Source organism: Ovis canadensis, chromosome 2, assembly GCF_042477335.2.
Source record: "Ovis canadensis isolate MfBH-ARS-UI-01 breed Bighorn chromosome 2, ARS-UI_OviCan_v2, whole genome shotgun sequence".
NCBI classification, from domain to species: domain Eukaryota; kingdom Metazoa; phylum Chordata; class Mammalia; order Artiodactyla; family Bovidae; genus Ovis; species Ovis canadensis.
This window is the reverse complement of record NC_091246.1, coordinates 207,006,943-207,022,741: the sequence shown is the minus strand read 5'-3', so window position 1 is coordinate 207,022,741 and position 15,799 is coordinate 207,006,943. Positions and strand designations below refer to the sequence as shown.

General features: G+C 40.3%; 1 protein-coding gene across 2 annotated transcripts in view; it reads left to right on the top strand.

Moving 5' to 3' along the window:
• Window positions 1-15,799, top strand: part of SATB2 (SATB homeobox 2) — a 200,715-nt gene that overhangs the window by 162,223 nt on the left and 22,693 nt on the right. For both annotated transcript variants that reach the window (XM_069574480.1, XM_069574479.1), the window contains exon 10: window positions 6,136-6,333. In XM_069574480.1, the coding sequence (XP_069430581.1) occupies window positions 6,136-6,333 (198 nt within the window). The remainder of the gene's footprint in view (window positions 1-6,135; window positions 6,334-15,799) is intronic.

Sequence of the window (15,799 nt, the reverse complement as noted above, 5' to 3'; positions counted from 1 at the left end):
TTATTGAACAAAAACTGGAGGATAAAGCCTATGCTGTGTATAATTTACTACTAGCAGGCCATTGTAGGGCCTGATTAATACCCAACTATGAAAAAGAAAATATATCTAGGCTAAGTGGAGTTCTTAACTTTATCATAGTTTTTTCTCCAAGGACTTCAGGAAGAGAGGAAGGGAGGAATGGAGGAAGGAAATTAAAAATGGAAAGAATATTCCATATATGTGTGTTAGAATATGATATTTCTCTTTCTGACTCACTTCACTCTGTATAATAGGTTCTAGGAAAATGGTACTGAAGAATTTATTTACAGGGCAGCAGGGGAGAAACAGACATAGAGAATAGACTTATGGACATGGGGAGAGGGGAGGAGAGGGTGAGATGTATGGAGACAGTAACATGGAAACTTACATTACCACATGTAAAATAGATAGCCAACGGTAATTTGCTGTATGGCTCAGGAAACTCAAACAGGGGCTCTCAACCTAGAGAGGTGGGATGGGGAGGGAGATGGGAGGGAGGTTCAAAAGGGAGGGGATATATGTATACTTGTGGCTGATTCATGTTGAGGTTTGACAGAACACAACAAAATTCTGTAAAGCAATTATCCTTCAATAAAAAGATAAAAAGAAAAAAAATGTAAAGAAGAAATCAAAGAGTTCTTTGTCATATCAGTTAAAAAGCCTTCAGTGACTCCCATGGCCAATATGATTAAGATGAAATTTCTTTGCATGTTATTCTTTCTAATCTGCCACCCACCTCCATTTCTAGACTGTGCTTTAGCTGCACAAAGTTGCTTCTGATTACCAAATGTGTTATTTTTATAAGCCCCTGCATTTGCTGATACTGCTTTCTCTGCTTAGAATGTTATTCCAGTCACTTACTCTCCCCACCTGGCGAAACTCATCTTTATCTTTTAAGACCCACATTATGAATCTCTTAACCTGTAGTGACATTTTCCTTGAATTTCATGGTCGGAATTATATACTTTCCTGTTGGTGATCTCAACTAACCTTTTAAGTAAACAGTAACAATGAAAATTAAATGAATTACAACTTCTCATAGAGGGGATAGAGAATTGAGTCAAGTTTCCCAGCAAAGGAAGTAACATGAGCAAAAGCATGAGGATGAAAATGTATCAAGCCTACTCAGGGATTGTGAGTAATTCACAGTGGCCAAAGCACAAAGTCCATGGGAGAATTGATGGGAGATGAGACCATGAGGGAAAAATAAGAGCAAATTGTGGTTCTTATTGCTGCTGCTTCTAATGTTCCTAAATTGTGAACTAGAGGTGTCTCGTTTAAGTAAATCCTCAGTAAAACTATCAGTTTACTAAAGGATAAACTGTGGGGCCATTATTCATCTTTCAAAAAGGAATAATAATACATTTCTTCAAGTAGTAAGGATTCTTGATACATTTACAACTTTATTTACTTTGTAAATTTAGATTGATGTACAACTTTTTAGGAACATGTGGGTTGTAAATAAACTATCTCTTGACTGGCGTGAGTGTCACCTCACCTGCATAGTTGGGAAAAGGTGGTCAGAGTTGTTTTCTCTACTGAGGGAAATATATTTGTTTAAGAGGCCGATGAGATGATTAAAATGAAATGTTAATAAGTGTTATTTGCTTATGGCCTGAATGCTTGGAACTCTTTAACCATTGATCAAAAGGATGTAGCCTTTGAACTTATATGCTTGCTTTGGGTTCAGAGTTTGAAGGTAAAAGTGTTTAAATTGTAAATTTCTTGGCATCATTACACTTAAGTTCCATGTACATTTTCCTATGTAAGTTCCAGGTATTCTCTATATTTTTTCAAACTTCTTATTTTGAACACATTTTAGACTTGCAGAGACTTTGCAAAATGTTACAGTTTCCATATATTTCTAACCTAGCTTCCCCTGATGTACACTGTATTACCACAGTGCAGTTATCAAAAGTAGGAAACTACCAGTGTTTTAATACTACCAACTAAAAACGTTATTCTAATTTCACTATTTTAAAATTAATATGCTAAATATTAATAGTATTTCCACTAATTACCTTTTTTGGTGCCAGGACCCCAATCAGGAACCACATTACATTTAGTTATTATTCTTAGCTTTCTGTAGTTTGTGACCATTGCTCAGTCTCTTCTTTCCTTTTTTTTTTTTTTTAATGACCTTGTCACTTTTAAAGAGTACTGATGGGTTATTTTGTTGAAAAAAGTCTCTCAGTTAGGGTTTGCCATGATTTGACTGAGATTATGCATTTTGGGCAAGTCTACCTCAGATACTATGTTGTGTCCTTTGCAGTGAATCATATCACAGAGTTCTTAGTGTGAGTATGTCCTCACTGGTGATGTTGACCTTGATCACTTAACCAAGGTGGTTTTTATTCTTTGTACTTTGACCTGGTGGCTAATCATTATCTGTTGTTTCTGACAAATAACCAGGAAACAGATCACAGATTGTGGAGCTGGAAGGGAACTTAGAGATCATCTTTTGTAAACTCCTTCTTTTATAGTTAAGCTTCCAGAAGATCTAAGACCTTATCCAAAGGTCACCCAGTAATTTATTGTCATAGCAGGAACCTAGCAGTTCAGTCCCCAAACTGAATATTCTATGCTTCCTAGCCATGCTCAGGTACACATAATTCAGCCTCAGTTTTCCCATACTAAAAAGCTAAATTGATTTTATCAATTCAGCCAACCTTTGATCAAAGCTTATTTCCAGGCTAAAAGAGTAATTACAGCTAGGTATATATTCCACAGTTCCTGGTGCCTGCTCACAAGGCTGGCCAAGGCTGGAAATCAGATGAACTTCTGCATCAGCATCTATAAAATGAAAATAATTCTCCTGGAATGCTCCACATAACACATAGGGAACAACAACAAAAAACCTACTTGAGATTTTTAACAGAAAAAGGAGATTTGTTTATTAATAATTCATGAGTTCCCATTGAACATGCACGACAGAAACAGTGCTATTCAATAGAGAATACTGTCATCTGTCACTGTTTTATTTGACATTTACACTTTTTTTTTTTTTTTGCCTGATACTGCAAAACTTTCTTGGATGGCATGCAAAAATTATATAAATGAAAAAAATCCCAACGTGGGACTCTTTATCTCTTCTGTGATGGGTTCACTCACAATACATACGTGTGTGTGCAGGCAACAGCATGGCCCTTTCTGGCAAATTCATTAGCCACCAAACAAACTAATAACAGACCCTTTTGAGAAAACAGAGATAAGCTTCCCAAATGGGCTGGTGGAGGGATCATGTGAATCCAAAGATGGAGGGTGAGATGGGAAGTGAGGTGGAAGAATAGATTTCCGGAAGATAAGCACCCAAATCCGTGGAGCGAGCAAGTGAGTCAGAGTGAGGGGAAAGCGAATCATGGCTGCCGTGAAGAAAACTGACAAAAATACACTGCCATTTCAGACACAGGATAAATATTTATAGATGGCATTGCAGGAGCTCCTCTAGTAGGGAATATCGGCATTTAGTAGATGAGCAAGTTAGGAACTCCTTGTGGTTTTGTGTTACTGTAAGGCTCTTCACAATGTTTCTGCTCTGTAGGTTAGTTATTATTTATAAAAATCACAGAACCAGCTGATACATTCATAAGCTAATTATTGAAGCAGCTGGGTACACATGGTGCAATATGTCCAAGGCTGTGAAGTATCACAGATTTCTTGGGGCCTGCTGTGGTGGGGGTGCACTGTTGAAGGCTCCATCCCTTAATCTGATCAGCCAAGCAAACACTTTGTGGGGAAACTAGATTAATAACCCTCTAAATACCATGAATGTGCTTCATCTTCAAAACTGGGTTCCCTTAAACATGCTATTAGCTCAGCTCCATCAGGGATTTGAGGAAGTTCTCCGGTGCCCTAAGAACAGGGTCTTGCTGGCTACCTCCCTGTGCCAGAAATTAATTTGGTTTGCTTATGTCTGCACACATGATCACACTTGTGTCTAATCCACTCCCTAATAGCTTCAAGGTCAGGACCTTGCTTGTCAGTGGGCAAATTGAGCACTACACTTCTTAAAGACTGATGGCAGACAGCGCCCAGTCCATAACGAGGCCTGTAGTTTGTTCTAAGTGATTGTAATGAGTGCAGATTATAACAGCGCATATAAATCAAATGCAGCAATGAATGTTGTGCGAGACATTCCAAGTATGTAAGTGGAGATACCACTCAGCTGTCACCTGTCTCCTTTCAAGCTGTGGCTTCCCACAATGCAGCTCACTCCTCATGCAGAACAGCAGGTGCTGTCCTCCTTAAGGTCTGGATATCTCAGAACTTCATCTTTTAACAGATGCAGATTTTTGTTTTTATTTTCTGTTCAAGGATTGGTCTCCATGCTGTAGCCTCCCCTGGGAGATGTTAAACATACCTGTTTGAAACATTTGAAAGAGTTCAGTTGGAGACTTATTCAGATCTGTGAAAAGACAGAGAAATAGCTTATTTTTTTTTCCCACAGATGGTTTATATTCCATTTCAAGAATTTTTTGCTTTGTACAAAGAAACCCTTGAGGAAACACTTTGGGACTAGGAGTGTTTTTAAAAAATATAATTGACTTTTTGATAGGGATAAAAAATTGAATCATCTTCAATTTTCATGTATGTTACACCTTGAAAATCAACCATTACCTGTCTCTCAACTGGCAAAAAAAAAAAAAAAAATCTTTGAAAATACTTGGAAGCACATTTCCAAGCAAATGATTAGATATCTTGTTTTCATTCTTCCTAGCCCTCTAACTCTCCCCAGCTCCCAGTTTATTGCAAGAAAAGATCAGGTCTGCGCAAATGTGGCCTCTCACTTGTAAAAACAAGGCAGTGTTGTGTTACAGATTAGTTTATAAATCCCCAGTGGCTTCACAGTTCAGTGCCTACAGCTGCTGCAGATGGGTCTGGGTTTTTGTCTCTTCGCAGTGCTGCAGCCGGCAGTTGAAGGAGAAAATGGAATGATCAGGTTATTAACATGGAGGCCGCGAGGAAGAGGCTGCACAATGAGAACAGCTGGTGTTGCTGTCTTGGCTGATGCAGCGGAGATAATCAAATCTTGCCTTTTTTTGGGTAAAGGCAGAAGACACAGTGGAGAGTTAGACAAACAACAGCTTATGATATTATGAGGGGTTTTTATAATGCATGTCAGGAACTTTCATTAGTTTACAAGTTATGAGATAGAATTTGTGGAGGTTTCCAGATTTCTTACAAAGTCATGTGTGTTTACTTATGCACCTTTTAAGAAAAATTCTTATTCTTGCAGGAGGCGTGATATGGGACAGTCCTTGTATTTAAAATGAGCGACGTAGATTGGAAATGATGGGTTAGAAAGCTACTGGGTAAAATATTTTGACATGAGTCAGTGAGCGATGTTGACAGCATCCTCTGTATTATTTTCATATAATCCATCATTATTTGCATTACATTTTCTTTCTCGTGCAGTTGCGAGCAAGAGAACATCCGGATGCCAGAGTTGGGAGGCAGACATTTGCAGGTGTGACCCATCCAACTGCTTACCTTCCTGCAGGTGTGGCTGAGGCAGGAAGGTGATGGTTACAAGGGCCTGGAGCCCAAGGCATTCAGAGGTTGAGCAGATATACACTTTTCTCATTCTAGCAAAGAGTGTTACGGAGGAGTTATTGATCTTTGTGAGACTATTTCCTCCCTAGAGAGGAAATATTTCTATTTCTATTTATACCTAGGTATTTCCTCTTCAGAATTTGCCATTTTGTAATACATATTTGTTCATTTTCATTTTTTTCTTGGAATGGAGTACTATCCAACTGGGTGGGTAATTTTAAAATTTGTAGCTGACTAACATGAATGACTTTTGCTGAGAATTGGAGAGGTACACGCGTCCTTGAGTTTCTTTTACAAAGGGACTGTAAATTAATTGAGAATGTATTCAGTAGGAAGGGGGATAAGGCAATTAGCAAGACTGAAGATTCTCAGGTATTGGTGTAACTATATGTGTGGTCCTTTGTTGGTTTTCAGAGTTTCCAGGCTGTTTCAGTGTCTCCCCAGTTTGGTGGGAACGGCTTTGTTGTAAAAATATGATAAGCCGGTACGGTGCTTGACTGCACTCAAGCCCCCTCTGCGGCTGTGCGCTCTGCAGGTTCATTCAGTGGCCTTCTCTGCTTCTAGGGCTGGCTGTGTGAACTGCTCCGCTGGAAGGAGAACCCCAGCCCAGAAAACCGCACTCTCTGGGAGAACCTCTGTACCATCCGCCGTTTCCTGAACCTTCCCCAGCATGAGAGGGATGTGATTTATGAAGAGGAATCAAGGCACCATCACAGCGAGCGCATGCAGCACGTGGTTCAGCTTCCCCCGGAGCCAGTGCAGGTGGGCGTCCCCTTCTCCCCTAAACCTGGACAGGGCTCTCGGTGTCGGCAGCTGTTGAAGGTCAAAGGGGCAGACCATGTCCCCTGCCCTCGGAAGGGGTCTCATTCCATGTCCCCCGAAACAGAGAGCCCTGTTCTCACATAGCGTGGGCATAGCGTGTATATGTGCATGTGCACACGTGCTGTCTCTCTCTCACACATACAAACACACCTGTGACCGAGAAGTCAAATCCAAAGGCAGCTACTCTGGCTCAGACAGCGAAGAATCTGCCTGCAGTGCCAGAGACCCGAGTTGGATCACCAGGTTGGGAAGATCCCCTGGAGAATGGCATGGCTACCTATTTCCAGTATTCTTGCCTGGAGAGGTCCATGGACAGAGGAGCCTTGTGGGCTACATTCCATGGGGTCACAAAGAGTCGGACATGACTGATCGACTAACACTTCACACTTCCTGGGAGTATTTTATTGATACTTGTGGGACTGTGAAGCCAGAGCGCTGGTGAAGAATTAAATCTCCTAACTAGAAATCATAGTTTCCATCAGTGCACTTTCTAGAGGAAAAAACTCTGAAACAGCCAATGAATTGAATCAAAATTCCTCAAGAAATGTTTCATTAGGCTGAGAGAAATATCCACATGAGCTAGGGAATACCACTGAGCTCAGCTGAGCCTGAGAGAAGTTGTGATAGACTCTTAGTGTTTTTAGGTGAGTTCCTGCTGTCTTCGTTTTCCTCTCTTAGAAATCTACCTTCATTGGTTTGCATGTTTTGTTTGCTTAGATTTTAGTCTTATTGAGATAAATTATATTCTTTCTGAGAGTCACAGAGTTTAGCTACTGAGCCTTGCTGTTATCTAAAATCAGTTACTTTGGGGAAGAAATATCAGTGAAGGTTTCTATGGTTTCTCCCCTTCGAGTTGTGCCACAAAGTGTTTGGGTAGACTGTGAGATTTGTCCTCCTGCTCAATGCTGTCAGTCCCAACTGCTGTGAAAGAGGATCACCTGCATCTCCTTGCGTGTAGCAAGAAGGGGACAATTGAGGCAGGTGTGAAGGAAGATGAGGATGAAGGAAGGGTGGGGTGTGGTGTCTTGATCAGATAGCATGAGAGAGGTGTGAAGGATGCGGTTCTGAAATGCTCTGCCTGAGGCCTGTCTCCTTTCCCCTTGCTCCACCCTCACATGCCTGGGGAATAAGCCAGAATCCACTGGAGCCATTATGTCACTTGGCCTCCAAATATTGACATCTCAGTCAGTGCTCTTGTGCTCTCATTGGTCACTTTCCAAAGTCACAGAATGAGTTGCCCAGATCATTAGACTTGTGAGTTCACAAAGCTACAAGCATCTGCAGGAACCTCTTCTAATATCCACAGTACACTCAGAGAAGGGTGGTCACAAGGGGTACCTGGTTAATAAGTGGCAGAGCCGGTTCTCCTGGCTCTGGACTAGTGTGTGAGTGACTCATTCCCCAGAGATGATCCCCAGGTTTTACCCTTCAGGACCAGCCTCTCCCTTCCCTCCACTGTCCTCTTCTGCTGGGGCCTTGTCCAAACACCAGGGCACTTCCCTAGAGATGATTATTCCAGCTTGCTGAGTCACATGAAGCAGTGGTTTGTAGATTTTGAGATTCAGTTGAAATTAAAAAGGGGCCCATCATAATTACCTATCTTTTATTTTAGAAAATAAATTTATTCAAAAAATTCAAGGGATACTCCTATTTATTATTCATATGTTTATACAATAAATACTCATTAAATAACAAATTAATGAAAAGGATAGCTTCAGGCAAAAGATCTTACAAATGTATACATTTAATCATATGAAAAACTCACCATCACCCTTATTTTTCTCATTTTAATGTGAATTGATTCAACCTTCTGTGTTGAACCTATGACCAGCTTCAGGAAACCACTCACTTTGTGTGGACTTTTCATTCAGAGTCTATCTTAGTCAGTCCAGGCAAGGTAAAAGGCTCCTCTGTCCATGGGGATTCTCCAGGCAAGAACACTGGCGTGGGTTACCATGCCCTCCTTTAGGGCATCTTCCTGAATAGAAGTGAAAAATTGATTTATTATAAACATTAGTAGCATTTCTTTTTTACCATAGGATGATGGCAAAGTTGAAAATTTGGAGACGTTTGGGATAAGAAAAGTAATACCTATTCTCCATTAAAATGAGGACCTCCCTTCATTTGGATGATGGTTCCTGCATATTCCTGTCTCTACTCTTCCTGTCCGGAAATTCTCATCCTTAGAGGGCTCTGTGTTTAGGTAGCTAGAAGGGATATTTAGCATCGTATTTTGTATTTTAACTGACCAGTCTGAGTCAAGTAAATCTTAGAAGCAGACAGCCCATCTATTTGTGGGTTTTATTCCCTTTTATGCTAGTGTATCAGAACTAGAGTGTGCTAACAACATTTAATGGCTAAGAAAGAGTCGGTCTGCAGTTTTCCTTCAGTTTTAAGCACATTGTGGCTATTAACATTAACTCCTGATGTTGTAAGATAATTCACTTATTTTACAAAATGTTATTCCTATCACTCAGCTCTTAGCTAAAGAGTTTACAAATAAGGTAATTTTTTCTACATTGACTTTTTCTCAGCCGTTGACCTTGATCTCATAACTGTAGAACTCTTCAATATATCAGTGTGTGTGTGTGTGTGTGTGTGTGTGTGTGTGTGAGATTTCTCTCTCAGTGACACTGCTTTCAACACTGCATTCATGTTTTGTGGCAAAATAGAAAGCACTTGATTAATTGTTTATTACCGTCATGATAGGAAAAATGAAGAGAACTTGAACTAGACAACAGAACTCTTGAAACTGGAGAATAAATTTAGCACAGCTACTATGACTTTGGACAGATTGTATTCAGAAAGATTCCAGACTACTAAAAAGTGTCTGTGATTGTCCAAAAGTTAAGCCATTGGATTCAGGGTTGAGATTCACTGGTGCCCTTGTATCAATTAAAATTTTAGAGAAACATAATTGCTTACACATTTTAGGGATTAAAAAATTTGTACATTGGTAGTATTAGGTGATGTTGCATTTTGTCTAATTAGGCAGAAAATGCACTGCTATTAAATTGTTAAGTATGAGTGAAATCAGGGATTATTAAGAGTCTCTGATTATGCAGCATATTAAAATGCACACAGAAGTCCACCCTACTTGTGGTTATGGAAGAGTGCCATCTAAATTTCTTTAAGTAGTTAGGGTACACTATTCCCCAGTTTTTCTTAAATTATAAAGATATGAAGTAGTGACCTTTGTACATAATTACCCACTAGAGGAGTCTGTCGAATTAGGGCTCCACAGATGTATTGGATAAAAGAAGAAGCTTGGAATAAGCCCCTCCCCATTCAGTGAATTCTGTGAAGTCCCTTAGAGTCAGAGCCTCTTTCCTTCAGGAAGGGAGGAAATTTTTCTTGCCTTTTGTTTGCAAATAGTTTACTAATTGGTAGTCTTATATTGCATGCAGATGTGTTTCTTTTTTTAAGCCTATGAAAGATTTTTAAAAATTCAAGCCCCCATTTAGAAGTTGAGAAATTTCACTTCGAAATCCAGATTTCACAATCCAGAAATTCAGGAGATCTGACCCAGTGGGCCACATGGCTGGAGCTGGTGGTCTCCATTCTGGGCACACACAGGATAGCAGTCTCTATCCTGCTGCACAGGCCCCACAGCCCACACGCTGTCTGCCATGCACACACATCCAATTCACTTTGTTCATTTAGGCTGCTCCTGTCCCATCACCGCGTCCCTGTGAGGCCTGCTTGCCCCAAGAGTCCTAAAGCCACATGTGCCTTGCCCTGCGGTTCTTCCATGGTAGCCATTGTGCGCCATTTATTTTTCTAATTCTAACACCTCAGAGTCTCTTGAAATGCATATTTGATGGAATTTCCCTTCTGGGACGGACCTGGGTTATAGTTGGGCTTGGGGCCATTGAGGGGTATAGTCAGCCCCAGAGACTTGGGGGTCCTGGGAGAACAAGATTTTTTTCCTTAGAAATTCAGATCTCTCCAGGCGATATAGATTTGATGTCATATGGAGTTATCTGATTTCTCCAGTTTTCTTGTTGGCATTCTTTTTTGAAACCCCCATTTAAGTTCCTACTGTCTAGAAGGTGACCTTCCAGTCTCTGAATACACTTTGTAAACTAGATTCACCTACACTTATGGCCTTTCAGTGGAGGCAGTATTGCCCCAGGGAGTAAAAATTGATTCTTGGGGTGCATAAAAGTCTTCAGTTTACAATTGTTTATTGCTCTCCAAAGGGACATAGTACATAAAGAGATATTCTATATACCTGGTATTAAAATTTCATGATGCGGTGGGGAGATGATTAGGAAAAAATGCCTAAAAAGGCTCCTGTGGGGAATAATGAAAAATGTTGCGAAATGCTAACATACATAATGCTTATAGTTTATGTATGGATAGCACAAAGACCAACATAGATGAAATGAGATGGTATGACAAACAAAAACATTCCATGAAAAAGAGAAAATAAATTCCTTTTTTTTTTCCCACACCAAAAGATTGGAGACAAAATTATTTCTTGTGGTTGTAGTGATATTCCCCCTAGTGGTTATTACAACCTGAGGCCCTATAGGGAATGGGTATCCTCACCTTAGAATAAAAAACTAGTTAGGCCAGGGTATTCATTATTACCAACCCTATTTTACAATTGGAAAAACTGGAGCAAAGACGGAGGGCCTTGCCTGCAGCCAGAATCGCCAGCTGAATGAAAACACAGGCGCTTTTGGCATCCAGTCTTCCCTCTGACCACACTTCTCCCTTAATGCAGCAGAGAAGAAAGGACATTGCTCATGTTATGACTAGGTCACTGAGTGGGGCTGATTGGAGAGCATTTGCCAAATTGTTCGTGTCTGTGTAGTTTGTGCTTTATTGTTTTATTATATTTCCACCACAGTGTTTCCAGGGGTTATTTTGTAAGTTCAGGAATTCTGAGCTTGCTGCTATGTGGTTTCCTGACAAGTCCTTGTTTTAAAATTCCATGCCGTACGCTGAGTAAGAATGTGAGACCTGGTGGAGGACAGCCGACTCCAGCCTCACACCTTGGCTCGTCTGGGTTGCTGCCCACTCAGGGGATTCTCAGTATTTTCTCAGCTATTGAATCCTTGTGCTAATGTTAACCAGTGCTGACTTTGCCCTCATGGATATGTGGCAATGTCTGGAGATATTTTTGATTATTATAACTTGGGGATGCTACTGGCATCTGCTGGGTGGAGGCCAGGGATGCTGTCAAATGTCCCATAATGCAGACAGCAACCTCCCCTACCCTCTAAACAAAGATATATCTGTTCTACACTTTTGATAGTGCTAGGGCTAAGAAACCTGTATAGAAACCCCATCAAGGTTGAGGGCGGGGGGTAGGTTATCTACTTTCACATGTGAGACACTGAAGCTTAGAGAAGTTTAGTAACCTGCTCAAAGTGGGACCTTAAATCTTCATTTGTCTACCTTCGGTGTTTGACTTTTTCCTCTGAACTAGAAAGAACTGCTAAACATGCAGCAGCCAGCCTTTCCCAAATACTTGCTGTTAGATATTAGGCAGAGCTGTTTATGTACATCCATCATTCTACTGAACAGATCTAGTTTTGTTAGCTTCTTTTTTATAGAGTATTCAGTGCTCTTTGGTGTGATGTCAAGGAACTGATGTGACTGAAAATTTCACTTTTCATTAAGCTTCTTTGGCATTTTTGAGATAGCTTTGGAATGTGACTCTCATTGCAAAGTTTAAGGATACTTGAAGTCTCTGATTAAGCACTGAGAATTTGATCATGCCTTTTTGCCTCAGCTGTAGGTTTTATTTGTTATTCATTTTTCAGTCTTTTGGCTGCACCATGCGGTGTGTAGGATCTTAGTTCCCAGACCAGGGATCTAACCCATGCCCCCTGCAATGAAAACAGAGTCTTTAACCACTGGCCTGCCAAGGAAGTCCAAGCTGTAGGTGTATTTTGATTTGTGAATTTGCTTTCAGAAGGACAGTGTATAAGAAAATAAATAAGCTAATTAATTAATTAAGGATGTTTGCAAATTCTTTGATCAGGTTACTAGAATCTCTCCCATCTTGGATTCATTCCAAGCTCCTCTTCAAAACCTGCTGTGTGAATATGGCTCTAGAGGTTTGAAACTCTACCTGAGTCATGAGGAAATGTGCAGAGAGATGCTTGCCGTTTTAGATGAAAGATTACAGCAGTTGGGTATAAGGAAGTCCTCACTGGGGTAAACTTTGAGAGGCCCTGACCATCAGTCGAGAGCCACACTAGCCTTTTCCATATTCACATAATGTTATCCTGCAGGCATTTATTTAACTTGGAGAGGTTCTTCATTTCTTTGTTACTAGTTAGCCTTTCAGCACATCCAAACTTTTAAATTTGTCACTGGGAATATAGAAAGATTTGGAGGTTATTTAGAATGAACTCTTTATTCTAGAACATAGACATTTCTATCTCAGGTTCAGCTTCTTCCAAAGTATAGCGAACAGGTTTCTCACGGTGGTGATGTCGAATAGTTGAACAATTTCCTTAAAGTTGGTACCTGGTAGATTGGACGTTAGCTGTGGCTTTGCTTTCTTTAGAGATTTCAGCAAGTTGTTTGTCTACTTTTTAAATTTTAAAGTTTCTTAAAGTATTTTTTGGATACAACGTAGAAATCCCAGCTTAAATATTGGATATATATGAAAAGAAATTGAGGGAAATAGAACTTGATGAAAATCCACCTGTAGCACTATGAATATTTGTAGGTTTCTCTGAACCTGGGACTTGGAATTTGTGTAGTTCACGGATTCACCCTCTCCTTTGCTATCCTGGGTATAACATATCTTCTTCCATTGCCAGCTTCTTCCTGCTATCATCGTTTTCTTTCTTCTATTATCTTATTTACCTTTTGCTCGATATTTTCTCTACCACATGACTTCTGCTTACTACTCATAGCATCTTTGAACTGTAATTCCAAGCTTCCCAAAGCCTTGGCCTGCCCATCACCTCTGCTCTACTTCACAACTTTTCTGTATGCTTTTATCAAATCCAGCTTAAGTTATCCACTCCTTATTTACAACTTTAGATTCTTGTAAGAGAGAAATTGACTGGCCCACCTTATCCCCATGAAGGCAAACTTTCTTGACACTTAATTCCCAACCAGTAATGTGAATGCTCAATTTGGAGGTCACTGCATTTTAGAGGAAGAGCTTTGTTGGGCACATGGTTAGAATAAGCTCCAGGAGAATGGGGAATGGAAAGCTAGCTGGCTGCGCACCATCTGCAGGTAACCTGCGAATGGTCTGTCTTTGGGCTGGAAAGTTAAGGCCGTTTAGTAGTCCTGCATCTGTCACGGTAGATAGTAGCAGATATGATTAACAAGTCTAATATAAAATTCTCATGTCAAAAGAGATTTATGTGACTTGTTCAATATAAGAAGTGCTGTGGACATGTAAGCAGTAGGAATCCAATACCTAAGAGCGATTTCAAGTTTGTGTGTATCCAAAGTGTAATGCCTTTAAAGTTCATTATAATTTTTCTAACATTTATCATGGATGGCCATGCTTTCAGGCACTGTGTTATAGATCCAGATAGGAATTAAAATTTTATAGTAATCTGTTCTGGGTCTATCTATTTACTGCTTTAAAGTGGGGTCACTGATTTGCTAGGTTTATTGTTTTAATAGTTGGAGTTAGCTTTCTACTTCTCATTCTTCATGGGGTTGTTCCAGTGTTTTTGCTGAGCAGAACTCGCCCTATGAGTGACGAAAACTTCACAACACACCACCTTCCAAATTAAAAATCTAGGGTTAGCTACTGGTTGGAAGTGAAATGTCAGGCAGCTGGGTTCCGCTTCTCCCAGGCTTTTCCTGTCCCGGGGAGCACAAAGAACCCTGTTTTCCTGAGTAACTTGCTCTTCCATAATTGTTGTGTTCCTTAAATAACAGTTTAATTGCATTTTCAAGAGGCAGTACAATCTCTTCAGGTCCTGCTGTGGGTTACTGGTGGACCCCTTGTTTTTCAGCTCCTAAAACTGAGTAGAAGGTGCTTTGCCTAGTGCTACTCTGTGGATGAAGGGAAGAAGCAGGATTAGCTCTGTTACTTACATCAGGACCAGTACTTCTCACTGATGGAAGCTTCTGCACTGCTCAGTGCTTGGAAACCACTAACATTGCTAATATAAATTACATTCTTTATGGCTATTTGAGAGATTAGGGGCAGGAGAAGAAGGGGACAACAGAGGATGAGATGGCTGGATGGCATCACTGACTTGATGGACGTGAGTCTGAGTAAACTCCGGGAGATGGTGATGGACAGGGAGGCCTGGGGTGCTGAGATTCATGGGGTCGCAAAGAGTTGGACACGACTGAGCGACTGAACTGAACTGAACTGATGCCAATTTTTAAAGGTTTAGGGACAGCAGGGTACTCCTCATGTACATTGTCATATTCTTTTCCTTCTGCTGAAATTAAATAAAGATAGGAACATTATAAAACCTTTAGCACCTTGGCCTTTTCTTGATGTTCTGATAGGAAAATGATACTAAACGTAATATTTTTGAACATAAAGTTTAGTTGTCTTTAAAAAAATGGATCAGCATATTGCTATGGAATTGTTAGTGTATCTTCTTGCCATTGTTCTATTAGCCAACTCAGTGTGGCTATTTTCTTCCTCCTTCTCTACTTTCTTCTTTCCTTGCACTCTTTTTTTTTCAGTAATCTGAAACACTTTTTTTCAAGCTGAAATAATTTAGGGCATTAGCTAATAAATTTTGTGTCGGGGAAAACTGATTAAATATGAGCAATGTGGAGCAAGTTGAGGGAAGCAAAATAGACTGAGTCAGTGCCTTCCGCATGCATCGTGCCTTCTCTCTCACCCACAAAAAAACAGCAATAAACTTAAATGAAGACACTGTGGACATTGAGGTGTCATTGTTTTAATGAAGTTCCTTGTCATATTTCATCTGTGAGAAGGAAATACCTTTCTTTATACTTTTATAGGCATCTAGCAAAGTCTGGCTTTTGGTAAAGATGATTAAAATTAACTGATAAAACTGGGACTTCCCTGTGGTCCAGGGGTTAAGGCTATATGCTTCCACTGCAGGGGTGCTACTTATTTATTCAACAAATATTGGTTGGGCTCCCTCAGTGTGCCAGGTATTGGTCTAGGCACTATGTATATAATAATAAATAAAACAGAATTTCATACATATATAGAGCAGCTTTCCCTTTTACTCACATAGATTACGTTTTTAAACAGACTTCATTTTCCCTCCGCCTTGCCTTAATCTAGAATTCGGACTATGGTTTAGTAGAGTCCATAAGCCTATTCAGTTGTCTTGGGTGGCGCTAGTAGAGAACTCACCTCCCAGTGTAGGAGATGTGGGTTTGATCCCTGGGTCAGGAAGAAGATCCCCTGGAGGAGGGCATGGCAACCCACTCCAGTATTCTTGCCTGGAGAATCCCATGGACAGAGGAG